Source organism: Ovis canadensis, chromosome 7 (assembly GCF_042477335.2).
Source record: "Ovis canadensis isolate MfBH-ARS-UI-01 breed Bighorn chromosome 7, ARS-UI_OviCan_v2, whole genome shotgun sequence".
In the NCBI taxonomy this organism is placed as follows: Eukaryota; Metazoa; Chordata; class Mammalia; order Artiodactyla; family Bovidae; genus Ovis; species Ovis canadensis.
In genome coordinates, this window is record NC_091251.1 from 26720548 (window position 1) to 26734668 (window position 14121).

General features: G+C 39.6%; 1 protein-coding gene across 1 annotated transcript in view; it reads left to right on the forward strand.

Annotated features, from left to right (window-relative positions):
* Positions 1 to 14121, forward strand: part of IQCH (IQ motif containing H) — a 229438-nt gene that overhangs the window by 126658 nt on the left and 88659 nt on the right. The window contains 2 exon segments of the mRNA XM_069597379.1: positions 1441 to 1524; positions 5633 to 5808. Of these exon segments, the coding sequence (XP_069453480.1) occupies positions 1441 to 1524; positions 5633 to 5808 (260 nt within the window).

Here is a 14121-nt window from a genome sequence, read left to right on the forward strand (position 1 = left end):
CTGCCTTTTATCTTTACTTTGGAAAGGAAATGCATTCGTAGAATGCTCTCAGGCACTTTTCTTAATCATACTTTATTCTCTAGGCATTTTCCTGCCTTCTTATAGTCTTGATAGATGATATTCACAGTACGTCTTCCTAAACATTTATCTGAGTATAGACAGAATTATACATATGCAAAATCCCAAGAGTGACATTATTGCAACTGCACGTCAAGGTGGCATTGTTTGTAGCTGTCTATATTAACTTTCATGTGTGGACGAGTTCCCCAAATTATTTTAGAAATTAATACTTTTTCAAAAATAATTCAAACAGCCCTCTTGTCCTTCTGCCTTTTTAGTTCTTAAGCTCATCTGCAAAAAGCTAAAGGGAGACTTTTAGATGAATTGTAAACTCATTTAATTTCCAGACGTTGTCTAGTGTTTAAACACTAACATCAAAGCAAAGAGCCAATTATCAGAGTTCATTTGATCTGAAGCCCTGTTGCCTGAATTGCTATAGTTTTCCTTATGCTGAAAAGGAAATCTGTCACGTCTCGAAGATGTAGTATTTAAACTCACTTTATCTACAGCAGTTTAACTTGAAACATGTGTTTGGGCTCACTAACCACAAGGAGGCATTGAAGCATCTCTTCAAAATGTGAAAAGCAATTTTATTATTATTTTTAAAGTTACACCTACAGTTGCTGAATTTTGTATAAACAAATATGCATATTTGTGAGTGTGCATGCCTTTTAAGTTCGTGTTTTGATCCACTTTTTAATTTTAACCCCTGAAGTAGCAGGAATTTTTTCCTGCTGTAGAAGATTTTGGGACAATAATTCACATGCCTTCTGCCGTTCCAATGGACACCAAAGAAATGGTGGGGTTTTCACTGGTACTGACAAAGTACCTACATTAACCTCTATTGCCCTTTAAAGTTAAAGTTCTTTTGACTGTGTGAGCAGAAGCATATCTCTTTAGTATTTAGAGTTATTTAAATACATAGTTGCAACAGCAAGGGTTTTGTCTGAAATCTGAGTATCAGTTGAGAATGATTCCAGGACATACTTCAAAATGTCACATCAGATGCATGGGTTAAAAAGGTAAAATATTTTTAAAATCTGGGCATAATGTTCTTACGTGCTCTTTTGAACATTCGTGTTAAATTGCCAAAATTTCCCCATATTTCTGTGATCCTAATTCCCAGCAGCTTTGTTGGTATTGAAAAATATGAGCCTCTCTGTTGCAGAATATGCTGCCTAGCACATCCTCCATCCTCCAGAATAATGCTTAATCCCTCGAGGAGCAAGGACCTTATTGTTAGGAGTTGGACTGTTTCTGTAAGATGCTTCAGAGATGATTCCTTTCTGGAAATGTGGACCGTGACACTGAAATCCTCATGTGCCACTTTACCACATCGACTTGCTCTTTCTGAACTTTGACATCTGGTTTGCCTTTTAGGTTATTCCCAGCCTGTGCGACAAAATATTGCCGATTTCAACACACAGCAGAACACGCAGCTGGGGAGGCTGTGTGACATCTTAGGTATAGTAAATACTTTTACACAAATGGCTCTTCAGGATGTTTATCAATGAATGTTGATTAAATGTGTTTGTTTTTACTCTACAAAGAAAAGGCTTGTACTTTTCTTTGAAAAGTTCTACTTGTAGGGGAATTGAATGTTTCATTTTAAAGAACATATGTTTAGTGAAGTCAGCTTGAATAAATGAGTGACATTTTAACCAATATACTTGGATAATATTCTAATTCTCTTTGCTGCAGGATTGAATAAGGATTTCTCTCCTATAGCCCCAACTCTTCTTCTTTTACCGAATCTGGCAGTGAAGAAAGTCAACATTTTATATCTGTCAATATTGTCTATTATGAGGAATGAGTGGAAGGTATCAGAACTGCGGTTTTGCGCATTGTGTTTTCATTATAAGAATAAGAGGGGAATGAAGATAGATGTAAAAGAAGCTTCTATTTAAATATATATCATCTGGTTATGAGAAAACAGAAAGTGCCTAGTGAAGGGAATTCTTAGAAACACAGACTTTGAGTAATAGAGACATCTTTGTAAAAGTCGAGTTCTGGTACTGGTTTGGTCAGTTTTAAATCAGACACCACTCTGGGGCCCAGAAAGAAGGATACAAGAATGTTATGGCTTTGTTTGACACTGTTTGAAATGAGGTTCAATGAATAAAAGTTTCAAAGCCTAAGCAATAATATTGAATCAGTATGGGAGATCCTGGCCAGAAATTCAGGGTTAAACAAAAACTAGCCTTTTTAAAAAAAAATAAGTTTCCAAGTAAGAACTTCTTAGTATTGCTAAAATATAATCGCTTTGGCCCTTATTTAAGCAAAACAAGGAAGAATTTTAAATTATCAGTGACCAATTTAGCTGGCTCCCTGGAATGACATACTTTACATGATTCATATATATTTCAGCATCATTATTATTTTATAAATGCCATTTGGTAACAAAAATACATCAGTACTAGAAATTTACAGTGTCCTAAAATAATAATAGGGTAATTGCTTTAATCTATTATCTAGGCACTAATATTGTTTTTCAGCCTTACAAAAATTATTTTAATGACTTAAGATTGATTTGTTGGTTCTGAGCTATTTCAACTAAAAACCTGACTGGGTGGAAACCACTGAAGTGCAGCAGAGGGCAGGCCTTGCTCTAATTTATTTGATTAATTTTTTTCTTTAGCTTTTTATATACCCTTCTGTATATTTATAGTCCAAACCATCACCAAAGAATTTCTTTACAAAGGATTCTCTTTATTAGAGAAAACTTAAACATATTAGGCTTCTATTTTAAATAACTCAATAATTCAGCCTATGTCTACCTGCAATGGAAATGTGCTAATATGAACCTTTCTGAGAGATTGGAACCAAATGCCTTTTCTTTGTATACCATCTTCATGACATAGCAATGCAATCCTAAAACCCCTTCAAGAGAAGTAATAAAAGTTTAGAGATAAATGAGAAGATAGGAAAAGTACTTGCTTATGAAGTAAAAAATATAAAGAAACTAGGAAAACAAGTGGTAATTTGTGGAAGAATCAATGATTTCATTTTTTAAATTCTGTTAATTCCTAGTAAAGGGTGTTGATTTTTCTGCTTATTCAGGGGAAACAAAGGTAATCTGATCATACGTTAAGACTTGTTCAGATATTGGCTGTAAAGTCAGGGTATCAGGTGGGAGACCTCAGTGGCTAATGTTTTCAACTTCTAGATGAGTTTAAGCAAGAGAGTGACTGATACTGACTATTGACTAGCAATCAAAACAATTTCATCTTCTCATTAAGTCCTTTCCAAAATCACCAATTAATTTTGAATATTTGTCGATCCACAATCAAACTGGATAATACTGGATGTTACTGTTAGTGATATAACATTCCTTTGCCCAAAATGAGCAGGAAAGGTAAAATTAACAACATGATTTCTTATTATCTGTAACCCAGAAATTTCTTCCCAAGAAAAATTTAGTTTTCTTGCGCTATGGAATCTTTATTATTTTTGTTGTTTGTTTTTGTGTCCTCTTTTTATACTTAAAAACCCCCACTAGTTTGGTTTTAAAAACCACTAGTTTGATAAGATACTAGACATTTATTGAAAACAAGATTTGTGATTACTAATTTGATCATTCAACAGTTGAATACAAGTTTTGTAACTGGTGTCTCCTCGGTTAATTGATTTTGAGGCTCATGTGGCAATGTGCTTTCGACATTAAGTAGGAGCCACTTAAGTATTTACATTTATGGAGCACTTACTCTGGGCCCACCTCTGGTCCAGTTCAGAAGATACTGCTTCTAGCCACAAAATGCTCTTTTCCAGAATAAATTTCTCGCGCATGCTGTGAATCTCACTATCATGTATGACTTTCAACTTCCTGAGTCTCTCCATTCTCCCAGATCCCTTTGGTCAACTCACAAATATTTATTGAGTGACTCCTGCACAGTTGACATTGTACCAGGGCATGGGGGATTTCTTTTAAAAGCATACACCTTACCTTTAAATAGTTTGGAGAGACAAAATCAAAGGATTTGGAACAAGATGGAACAGCAGAGGACACTACTTCATCGTGTTGCATCTTCAGGCACTGATGGAAAGGAGCGCGAGTGTGGAGGGCGAGGTGTAGACTTACTGTTAGCTGGCCCGGTCGGGGTGGATTTAGGGGCAGATTGGCGCGTCTGTATTGTTAGTTGAGCACTTATGATGTGCTGGATAGTGCACCAGGTGTGTTATGTGTGTGTGTACATGTGTGTGTGTATGTGTGTGTGTGTTCTTTCATTTCATACTCTCCCAAACTCTGTGCCCTGGGTGATTTGATTCTCTATTTACAAAGGAAGAAACCAATGCTTAGAAAGATTAAATAATGTACCCCAGCCTGCATGCAGCTGAGCAAGAATTTAATCAGTCTGTGCTCTGTATACTCTGCCAAACTGAACAGAAGAGTCTTAACATCCTCCCCTCTCCACCCTGCTTGATGAAGGAGACACTTTACAGTGCTTCCTCCCCTGACCTTTCCTGGGCACTTGTTCTGCATGTCCCGTGGATCTACCACCCTCCACCATGTTTTAGGGCTGTCCGGACACAACTGAGCGACTTCACTTTCACTTTTCACTTTCATACATTGGAGAAGGAAATGGCAACCCACTCCAGTGCTCTTGCCTGGAGAATCCCAGGGACGGGGGAGCCTGGTGGGCTGCCGTCTATGGGGTCGCATAAAGTTGGACACGACTGAAGTGACTTAGCAGCAGCAGCAGTACATGTGAAATGTGGCTTCTCACAGGCAACATCTCAGTTGCTTTGATTCCTGTATTTCCTTTCATGTCTAGCAAAGTGCTTTGTCCCTAGTGATCAGTCAATTATTTTACGAATGAATGAGTGACTCCATTGGCTGCTGATTTCCTGTCCATACTCACTAAAATATTCTGCAGCCTGGAGTGGGTAATCTCATTTCACTATTCCATTTGGATGGGAAATTTAATTAGGATTTCTTTCTATGCACATAATAAGAAGCACATCTTAAGAAGGAGAACAGTTAAATTAAGATAGTGTTTCCCTTAAACCAAGAATCACTAGATGTCCTATTTAAGTAATATAGTCCTCTTTGGGAATGGAGAAAGGAAAAGGTTGCTTTCCTGAAATAATCATTGCTATGGTCATAATCAGACCATTTATTTGGATAGAACAATCCCAAGTCCAAGCAGAATAAGAAATTGCAATTTCATCAGCTTTCTAAAGTTAATAGCTTGGTTTTATAATTTACTAAAGTTAATGGGATGAATTTTAAAAGCAGTATGCAGTTCCCATTGAGGTTAATGGGAGTTTGGGGGCTAAATCCCTATGTATTTATTTGAAAATACAATTCCATGGTATCTCTCAGTTCTCCTTCTGAAGGAATCATCGTGTATACTTTTTGGTAATGGTGTTGTCCTTTTTTTTTAAGAGAAATGCTAAAGTTTAAGAAGTCCAGTTGAATTGCTAGGATCTGTGCAAAACCAATCTAAATTAACTTGAATGTGGCTTTTCGATATGCTCTTTATTTTAAACTGCACAACATCAATCCGATGCCAGAGTTCGTAATGTCATTTACCTTTATACCAGTAATTAACATTGCGCCTGTTGTTTTCAGATGCCAAAGTGAGCGTCATCTACATCTGCTCCCATCGAATGAATGACGAGTTACTGCTGTATTACAATAAAATCCTGAGTCTACAGGCAGCTGTCAAATCGGGGAACCTTGAGGACAGAAGTGACCTGCGGGACAGGTTCAAAATTATCACCCCTGAAGCTATAAACATCTTCACTGTGAGTTTGTCTTCTAATTACTACAGCTTCAGGGATGCAGTAAAATTAAATTGGAAATTTTATAACTTGCAACGCTCTGGTACACATCAGTGAAATATTATTGCAAGTTTAACAGCTTTACTGATTAGACTACTAGTTGGACTGTAGGAAATAAATATCCCAGCTTAACTTGCAGACTTGACTGAGCTACTGCTGCCCGGTCTCTCTGTAGCTGAAGCCTAATTGTAGCTATTGGGTTGTACCATCAAGCAGGTGAATTTATAACATCTACGGTTGCTTTTTCTTAATTTTGTGTGGAGAACACCAAGGCAGAGAAAGGCTGGGGCCTGCCTGTGGTCACAAGCCTAGTTAGGGACAGCCTTTAGATCAAGGCCTCTGTTTTCTGATTTCCAAACTAGTATTCCTTGTTACAGACATCCCTGGTGGCTCAGTGGTAAAGAATCTGCCTGCCAAGCAGGAGACACAAGTTTGATCCCTGGGTCCGGAAGATCCCCTGGAGAATGAAATGACAACCCATTCCAGTATTCTTGGCTGGGAAATCCCATGGGCAGAGGACCCTGGTGGGGTAGAGTCCACGGGGTCGCAAAAGAGTTGGACACAACTTAGTGACTAAAAACAAGAACAAATTCCTTGTGATTCCATGGGTTTTTTCCCTCCAGGGGAATTTGGTCTTATATACTGTATCACATGATTCGTCATGAACAAGGTTCAGATTTTTTTTTTAACTTTTTTAGAAACGGATTTTTAATGAGTGGAATGCATTCTGAGTGGAATCTTATCCCTAGACAAGAACTTTTGGGAAATTCATGGAAACATGATGGCAGCGTTTTTAGAATAAGGCAGTGCAAGAGATGGCATGAAATTTCTCCATGTTTTAGCAAGAATTTAAGCTTTCCATGGTAAACAATCAATGTTTTAATACTTAATAGTCTATATACTTTTGAGGAGTGTCTGAATTTGCTGATAAAGATAACTTTCTTCATTCACAAGTGCAATGCACCCAAATCAACTGTCGATCATCAGAGAAACCAATTGCATTGTTCATGTAGGAAGTATTATCGATGTATTGAGTTCCTACCCATTGACACTTCAGATGCGTGATTTGACCAAAATCGTGGGGAGGGGGCAGTGGGATCAAGGGATGCTATAGCATTTCTACTCTGCTTGTGTACTCAGTGAATTTTACTCTTCTACCAAATGGCCACCTGGTGCGAAGAGCTGACTTATTGGCAAAGATCCTGATGCTGGGGAAGACTGAAGGCAAAAGGAGAAGAGGGTGGCAGAGGATGAGATGGCTGGATGACATCACTGACTCAATGGACATGAATTGGAGTAAATTCTGGGAGACAGTGAATCACCAGGTAGCCTAATGTTCTGCAGTTCATGGGGGTCACAAACAGTCAGACATGACTTGGCGAGACTGAACAACAACCACCACCAAAATGAGGATTTTGCTTTTTCATAATAGGATACCTCAATATTCCCATGAGAGCTCTCTGCCTAGCTCTATTTCATTGGCATCACTTGGCTGTGGAAGAGGTAGCAAGGGCAGGAGCAAGAAGAGAAAAAGGGCCACTTTTGCCACTTACATATAATCTTAGAAACTTCCCAATATCTCCATCAATGCAAGGATTGCTTTGGTGCTTCCTAGTTATTCCCTATCCTCAATGTCAGAGTTACTGTGGATATTGGGAAGCAAGAAGGAAAAGAACTACCATTCAGTTCAGTTCAGTCGCTCAGTCATGTCCAACTCTTTGTGACCCCATGAATCGCAGCACACCAGGCCTCGCTGTCCATCACCAACTCCTGGACTTCACTCAGACTCATGTCCATCGAGTCAGTGATGCCATCCAGCCATCTCATCTTCTGTCGTCCCCTTCTCCTCCTTCCCCCAATCCCTCCCAGCATCAGAGTCTTTTCCAATGAGTCAACTCTTCACATGAGGTGGCCAAAGTACTGGAGTTTCAGCCTCAGCATCAGTCCTTCCAAAGAAATCCCAGGGCTGATCTCCTTCAGAATGGACTGGTTGGATCTCCTTGCAGTCCAAGGGACTCTAAAGAGTCTTCTCCAACACCACAGTTCAAAAGCATCAATTCTTCAGCCCTCAGCCTTCTTCACAGTCCAACTCTCACATCCATACATGACCACAAGAAAAACCATAGCTTTGACTAGACAGACCTTAGTCAGCAAAGTAATGTCTCTGTTTTTGAATATGCTATCTAGGTTGGTCATAACTTTTCTTCCAAGGAGTAAGCGTCTTTTAATTTCATGGCTGAAATCACCATCTGCAGTGATTTTGGAGCCCCCCCAAAATAAAGTTTGACACTGTTTCCACTGTTTCCCCATCTATTTCCTATGAAGTGATGGGATGAGATGCCATGATCGTTTTCTGAATGTTGAGCTTTAAGCCAAGTTTTTCACTCTCCACTTTCACTTTCATCAAGAGGCTTTTTAGTTCCTCTTCACTTTCTGCCATAATGGTGGTGTCATCTGCATATCTGAGGTTATTGATATTTCTCCCGGCAATCTTGATTCCAGCTTGTGTTTCTTCCAGTCCAGCGTTTCTCATGATGTACTCTGCATATAATTTAAATAAGCAGGGTGACAATATACAGCCTTGACGGACTCCTTTTCCTATTTGGAACCAGTCTGTTGTTCCATGTCCAGTTCTAACTATTGCTTCCTGACCTGCATATAGATTTCTCAAGAAGCAGGACAGGTGGTCTGGTATTCCCATCTCTTTCAGAATTTTCCACAGTTTATTGTGATCCACACAGTCAAAGGCTTTGGCATAGTCAATAAAGCAGAAATAGATGTTTTTCTGCAACTCTCTTGCTTTTTTTATGATCCACAGATGTTGGCAATTTGATCTCTGGTTCCTCTGCCTTTTCTAAAACCAGCTTGAACATCAGGGAGTTCACGGTTCACGTATTGCTGAAGCCTGGCTTGGAGAATTTTGAGCATAACTTTACTAGCATGTGAGATGAGTGCAATTGTGCAGTAGTTTGAGCATTCTTTGGCATTGCCTTTCTTTGAGACTGGAATGAAAACTGACCTTTTCCAGTCCTGTGGCCACTGCTGAGTTTTCCAAATTTGCTGGCATATTGAGTGCAGCCCTTTCACAGCATCATCTTTCAGGATTTGAAGTAGCTCAACTGGAATACCATCACCTCCACTAGCTTTGTTCGTAGTGATGCTTTCTATGGCTCACTTGACTTCACATTCCAGGATGTCTGGCTCTAGATGAGTGATCACACCATCATGATTATCTTGGTTGTGAATATCTTTTTTGTACAGTTCTTCTATGTATTCTTGCCACCTCGTCTTAATATCTTCTGCTTCTGTTAGGTCCAGACCATTTCTGTCCTTTATCGAGCCCATCTTTGCATGAAATGTTTACTTGGTATCTCTAATTTTCTTGAAGAGATCTCTAGTCTTTCCCATTCTGTTGTTTTCCTCTATTTCTTTGCATTGATCGCTAAAGAAGGCTTTCTTATCTCTTCTTGCTATTCTTTGGAACTCTGCATTCAGATGGGTATATCTTTCCTTTTCTCCTTTGCTTTTTGCCTCTCTTCTTTTCACAGCTATTTGTAAGGCCTCCCCAGACAGCCATTTTGCTTTTTTTCATTTCTTTTCCATGGGGATGGTCTTGATCCCTATCTCCTGTACAATGTCACGAATCTCTGTCCATAGTTCATCAGACACTCTATCTATCAGATCTAGTCCCTTAAATCTGTTTCTCACTTCCACTGTATAATCATAAGGGATTTGCTTTAGGTCATACCTGAATGGTCTAGCAGTTTTCCCTACTTTCTTCAATTTGAATCTGAATTTGGTAATAAGGAGTTCATGATCTGAGCCACAGTCAGCTCCTGGTCTTGTATAGAGCTTCTCCATCTTTGGCTGCAAAGAATATAATCAGTCTGATTTCGGTGTTGACCATCTGGTGATGTCTATGTGTAGAGTCTTCTCTTGTGTTGCTGGAAGAGGGTGTTTGCTATGACCAGTGCATTTTCTCGGCAAAACTCTATTAGTCTTTGCCCTGCTTCATTCCGCATTCCAAGGCCAAATTTGCCTGTTACTCCAGATTTCTCTTGGCTTCCTACTTTTGCATTCCAGTCCCCTATAATGAAAAGGACATCTTTTTTGGGTGTTAGTTCTAAAAGGTCTTGTAGGTCTTCATAGAACCATTCAACTTCAGCTTCTTCAGCATTACTGGTTGGGGCATAGACTTGGATTACTGTGACATTGAATGGTTTGCCTTGGAAACGAACAGAGATCATTCTGTCGTTTTTGAGATTGCATGTAAGTACTGCATTTCGGACTCTTTTGTTGACCATGATGGCTACTCCATTTCTTCTGAGGGATTCCTGCCCGCGGTAGTAGATATAATGGTCATCTGAGTTAAATTCACCCATTCTAGTCCATTTTAGTTCGCTGATTTCTAGAATGTCGACATTCACCCTTGCCATCAGTTGTTTGACCACTTCCAATTTGCCTTGATTCATGGACCTGATATTCCAGGTTCCTATGCAATATTGCTCTTTACAGCATCGGACCTTGCTTCTATCACCAGTCACATCCACAGCTGCGTATTGCTTTTGCTTTGGCTCCATCCCTTCATTCTTTCTGGAGTTATTTATCCACTGATCTCCAGTAGCATGTTGAGCACCTACTAACCTGGGGAGTTTCTCTTTCAGTATCCTATCATTTTGCCTTTTCATACTGTTCATGGGGTTCTAAAGGCAAGAATACTGAAGTGGTTTGCCATTTCCTTCTGCAGTGGACCACATTCCTGGACACGGACAGGATTGACAGATTGATAGCTCTTTCTCAATTCCGTGGTGGTGCATGGACATTCTTGGTGGAGTGATTTGTCTGGTTATTTCCGATAATGAACTACTGTTAGTGTGTGGTTAATTTCCTGATTTTCTCCATCCAGAAACTGGAGCTAATATCTGATAGCTGCTAATAAACAGTTTCCATATATCTGGAATGCCAGTATACACTGAAGAAGCATGGAATGGGGAAGGGGCACTAGATTTGGGGAAAGGAAAGCGAGTAAACAGCTAACATTTATCAAATACTTAGCAAACATTTTCTCATTTGATGCTTAGGACACAGCAGCAAGACAGAAACTATCAATTTCCTTCTGTGGCCAAGGAAACCAATACTCACTTTCTAGTTGTAAGTTACTAGTGGGGCCAGAGTATGAACCCAAATCTGTCTGATACCAGAACACCATCATGAACTGGAAAGACCTTGCTTCTGGATGACCTTTACCTCTCTGGTCCTTTGTTATTCATCTGTAAGATGAAATGATGGATTAGATCGTGTCAAAGTCCTTTCCAGCTCTGCGGTCCTATTACCTGAGAAATGTATCTTCACAGTCCACTCTCCACCTTCCAAGAGGAGATAGGCAGTTGGCACTAACAAATTCATGGGGTTACATTCATTGTGTAGGTTTGCATCTCTGTGAATAAAAAACAAGTAGGAAATATTTTTAAGTACTTTATACTTCTTACAGTTTAAAGTATTTGAGTAATCAATCACTCATAGGCAGTCACCTTTCTAAAATATAAAAATTAAAACTCTCACTTTCAAATCATTTCCTGCTCATGCTTAGTCATGGCTTTTTTTCTTCTTAATGCATTTGAGAGATTGTATCAGTGCTTATTTTCATTCCAGTGGATGGCTTTGAGATTTTTTTTTAAGTGTGCCAAAAATCTGTTTGTACATCTCTCCAATTTACTATACAATTTTTGAATCTATAATGGTGAAAAATACTGTTACAAAGTCATCATGTCTACTTTCGAATATTTTGATGTTTATGAAGACTTCCTAAACAACTACCTTTTGTTTCGGGTCCAGAAAAAAAAAAGTGCTGGGAAGTTAATTGTAACGATAATGTTTTGGAATTGCTTCCCAGGTGCATGTGTGCATGCTCAGTTGTTCAATCATGTTCAGTTCTTTGCAACCTGATAGACTGTGGCCCCTAAGGCTCCTCTGTCCATGGAATTTTCCAGGCAAGAATACTGGAGTGGGTTGCTCCCTAGGCGGCTCAGTAGTAAAGAATCTGCCTGCCAAGCAGGATACGTGGGTTTGATCCCTAAGTCAGGAAGATCCCCTGGAGAAGAAAACAGCAACCCACTCTAGTTTTCTTGCCTGGGAAATCCTATTGCCTAAGGAGCCTGGTGGGCTGCAGTCCATGCGGTCACAAAAGAGTCAGACACAACTGAGGAACTAAACAGCAACATAATGTTATGGCATTAGGAACATTTTAGATTTCTGTCATCTGTATAAATCCACAGATGATACTGGATGATACTGATCTGATGATACTGACCGTCTCTACATGGTCACACCAGACCTGCAGTCAGAAATGCTCTGCCATCACTTACAGTCAAATCTTGATCAAGCACACATTGAACACAATGCCATGGGACCATCTTGCCTGAAGAATAAGGCATGCCTGCAGATGACACAACAGAGTTGGGTAGAGTGCTTGCCAGTGGAGACAAGCAGCCCTAGAGGAGACAGAAGTTCATTCTGGCTGGAAATGTGCTCAGAACATTCACGTTAGGTTCTGTTGCTGTATCTGCCATCCCCTCATCACACTTCATAAAACCTCAGACCTCACTGCTCTGTAAAATGAGAGAAATCATGGCAGCCCTGGTATGAGAACTGTGCTAATAATGAAGAAGAATAATAAAAAAATAAATTAAATAATAATGAATAATAATCCTGCCTCTGCTGTGTACCAGCTGTGTGTCTATGGGCAAATCACCCTAGCCTCAGTTTCCCCATCTCCAAAAGAGGGACTGCTAATTGTGTCATATGGATCAAATGGAAGAGTACATGCCAAAGTGCTGAGACCTTGGGAACTTGACATGAGGAGACTGTCCCCTTTGAAACATCCTTCCAGGTCCCTGAAAAGTCCACCATATACTTTGTGACTCAAGTCGTCAGTTCTCCCAGACATATTTTTTCACATTTCCTCATTGGAATAATTTGTAAGGAAAGGAAGGGAGTGAAATAATAAACAGGGGGATAAACAGTGAGCAATCAGATGGGAAACACAAACTCACGAGGTGCTGTCACCATTCATTGTCCAGTGGAACGCTGGATTTCCTAGAGCTGCATTCTTAAAGGCAGGTTTTGAAAAAGGATTTAAATTATGTAGAAAAGTCATATTCCATAGACAAAAGGAACTTAGATCACTTACTCTGAAGGGAGGGTTCAATAGGGTGAATCATAAAATCCTCTCTCAGAGAAATTTTTTGGGGGTATCTTTTTTTGAGGGGGAGGCAGAATATACATAGCATAAAATTTACCATTTAAATAATTTGAATTGTACAGTTCCGTGGCATTCAGTGCACTCACATGGTTGTACAATCGTCGTGTTACCCAGTTTCAAAACTTTTTCAAAATCCCAAGAAGAAACTCTGTACCCATTAAATAGTATATCCAGAAGAGCTTTGGTTTTAACATTACATCACAGCTGGAAGGACCCTACAGACTTCTGGTTCAACCCCTCATTTGAATGTGGGGAACCAAGGCTCAGAAAGATCAGGTTTTCTAAATCAACTGGCAAGTTACAAATTCAGATAGGACTGAAATCCAGGGGGTCTTCTCGGTCCCTTTCTCTTATACTCAGCATTTATATCCTCTAACAGTTTGCAAACTCGTGCGCCTGATATTCCCCAAAGTAGTGGCTCAGAATTTCTCCACAATTTAAGGCCTTGTTGAATAGAATTTTGACTAGACTATGGGGGGAGTCTACAAAAATCTACACTCTACAAAATCCTTTAAATTCCATTAAGACTCTCATGTCTTGCATTATATTATTTGCATGACATTTTAGTGACTTTAAGTTTTCTCCATAATAATTTTTAATACCATCGATAGAATGTCAACTCAATGCCATGCATTATAACAGGTGTTAAACATTCATAATCTTATTTTATCCTTAGAGGAGCCCATCAAATGGTTGTTTTTATTCCCACTCGGCAGATGGAGAAACTTAGTCTCAAGGAGTCTAAGTCATTTGCCCAAGTTCAGGTTATTTGTTAGGGACAGAACTGGATTCAAAGAACCATTTGACTCCTAAGCCCCAGGACTTTCTCATGTGCCATGATGCTCTCTGCTCTAGAGAAATAAGCACAATCTTGGGTTCTCATGAGGGCTTCCCTGGTGGCTCAGAGGTGAAAGCGTCTGCCTGCAATGCAGGAGACCTGGGTTCGATCCCTGGGTCGGGAAGAGTCCCCTGGAGAAGGAAATGGCAACCCTTTCCAGTATTCTTGCCTGGAGAAT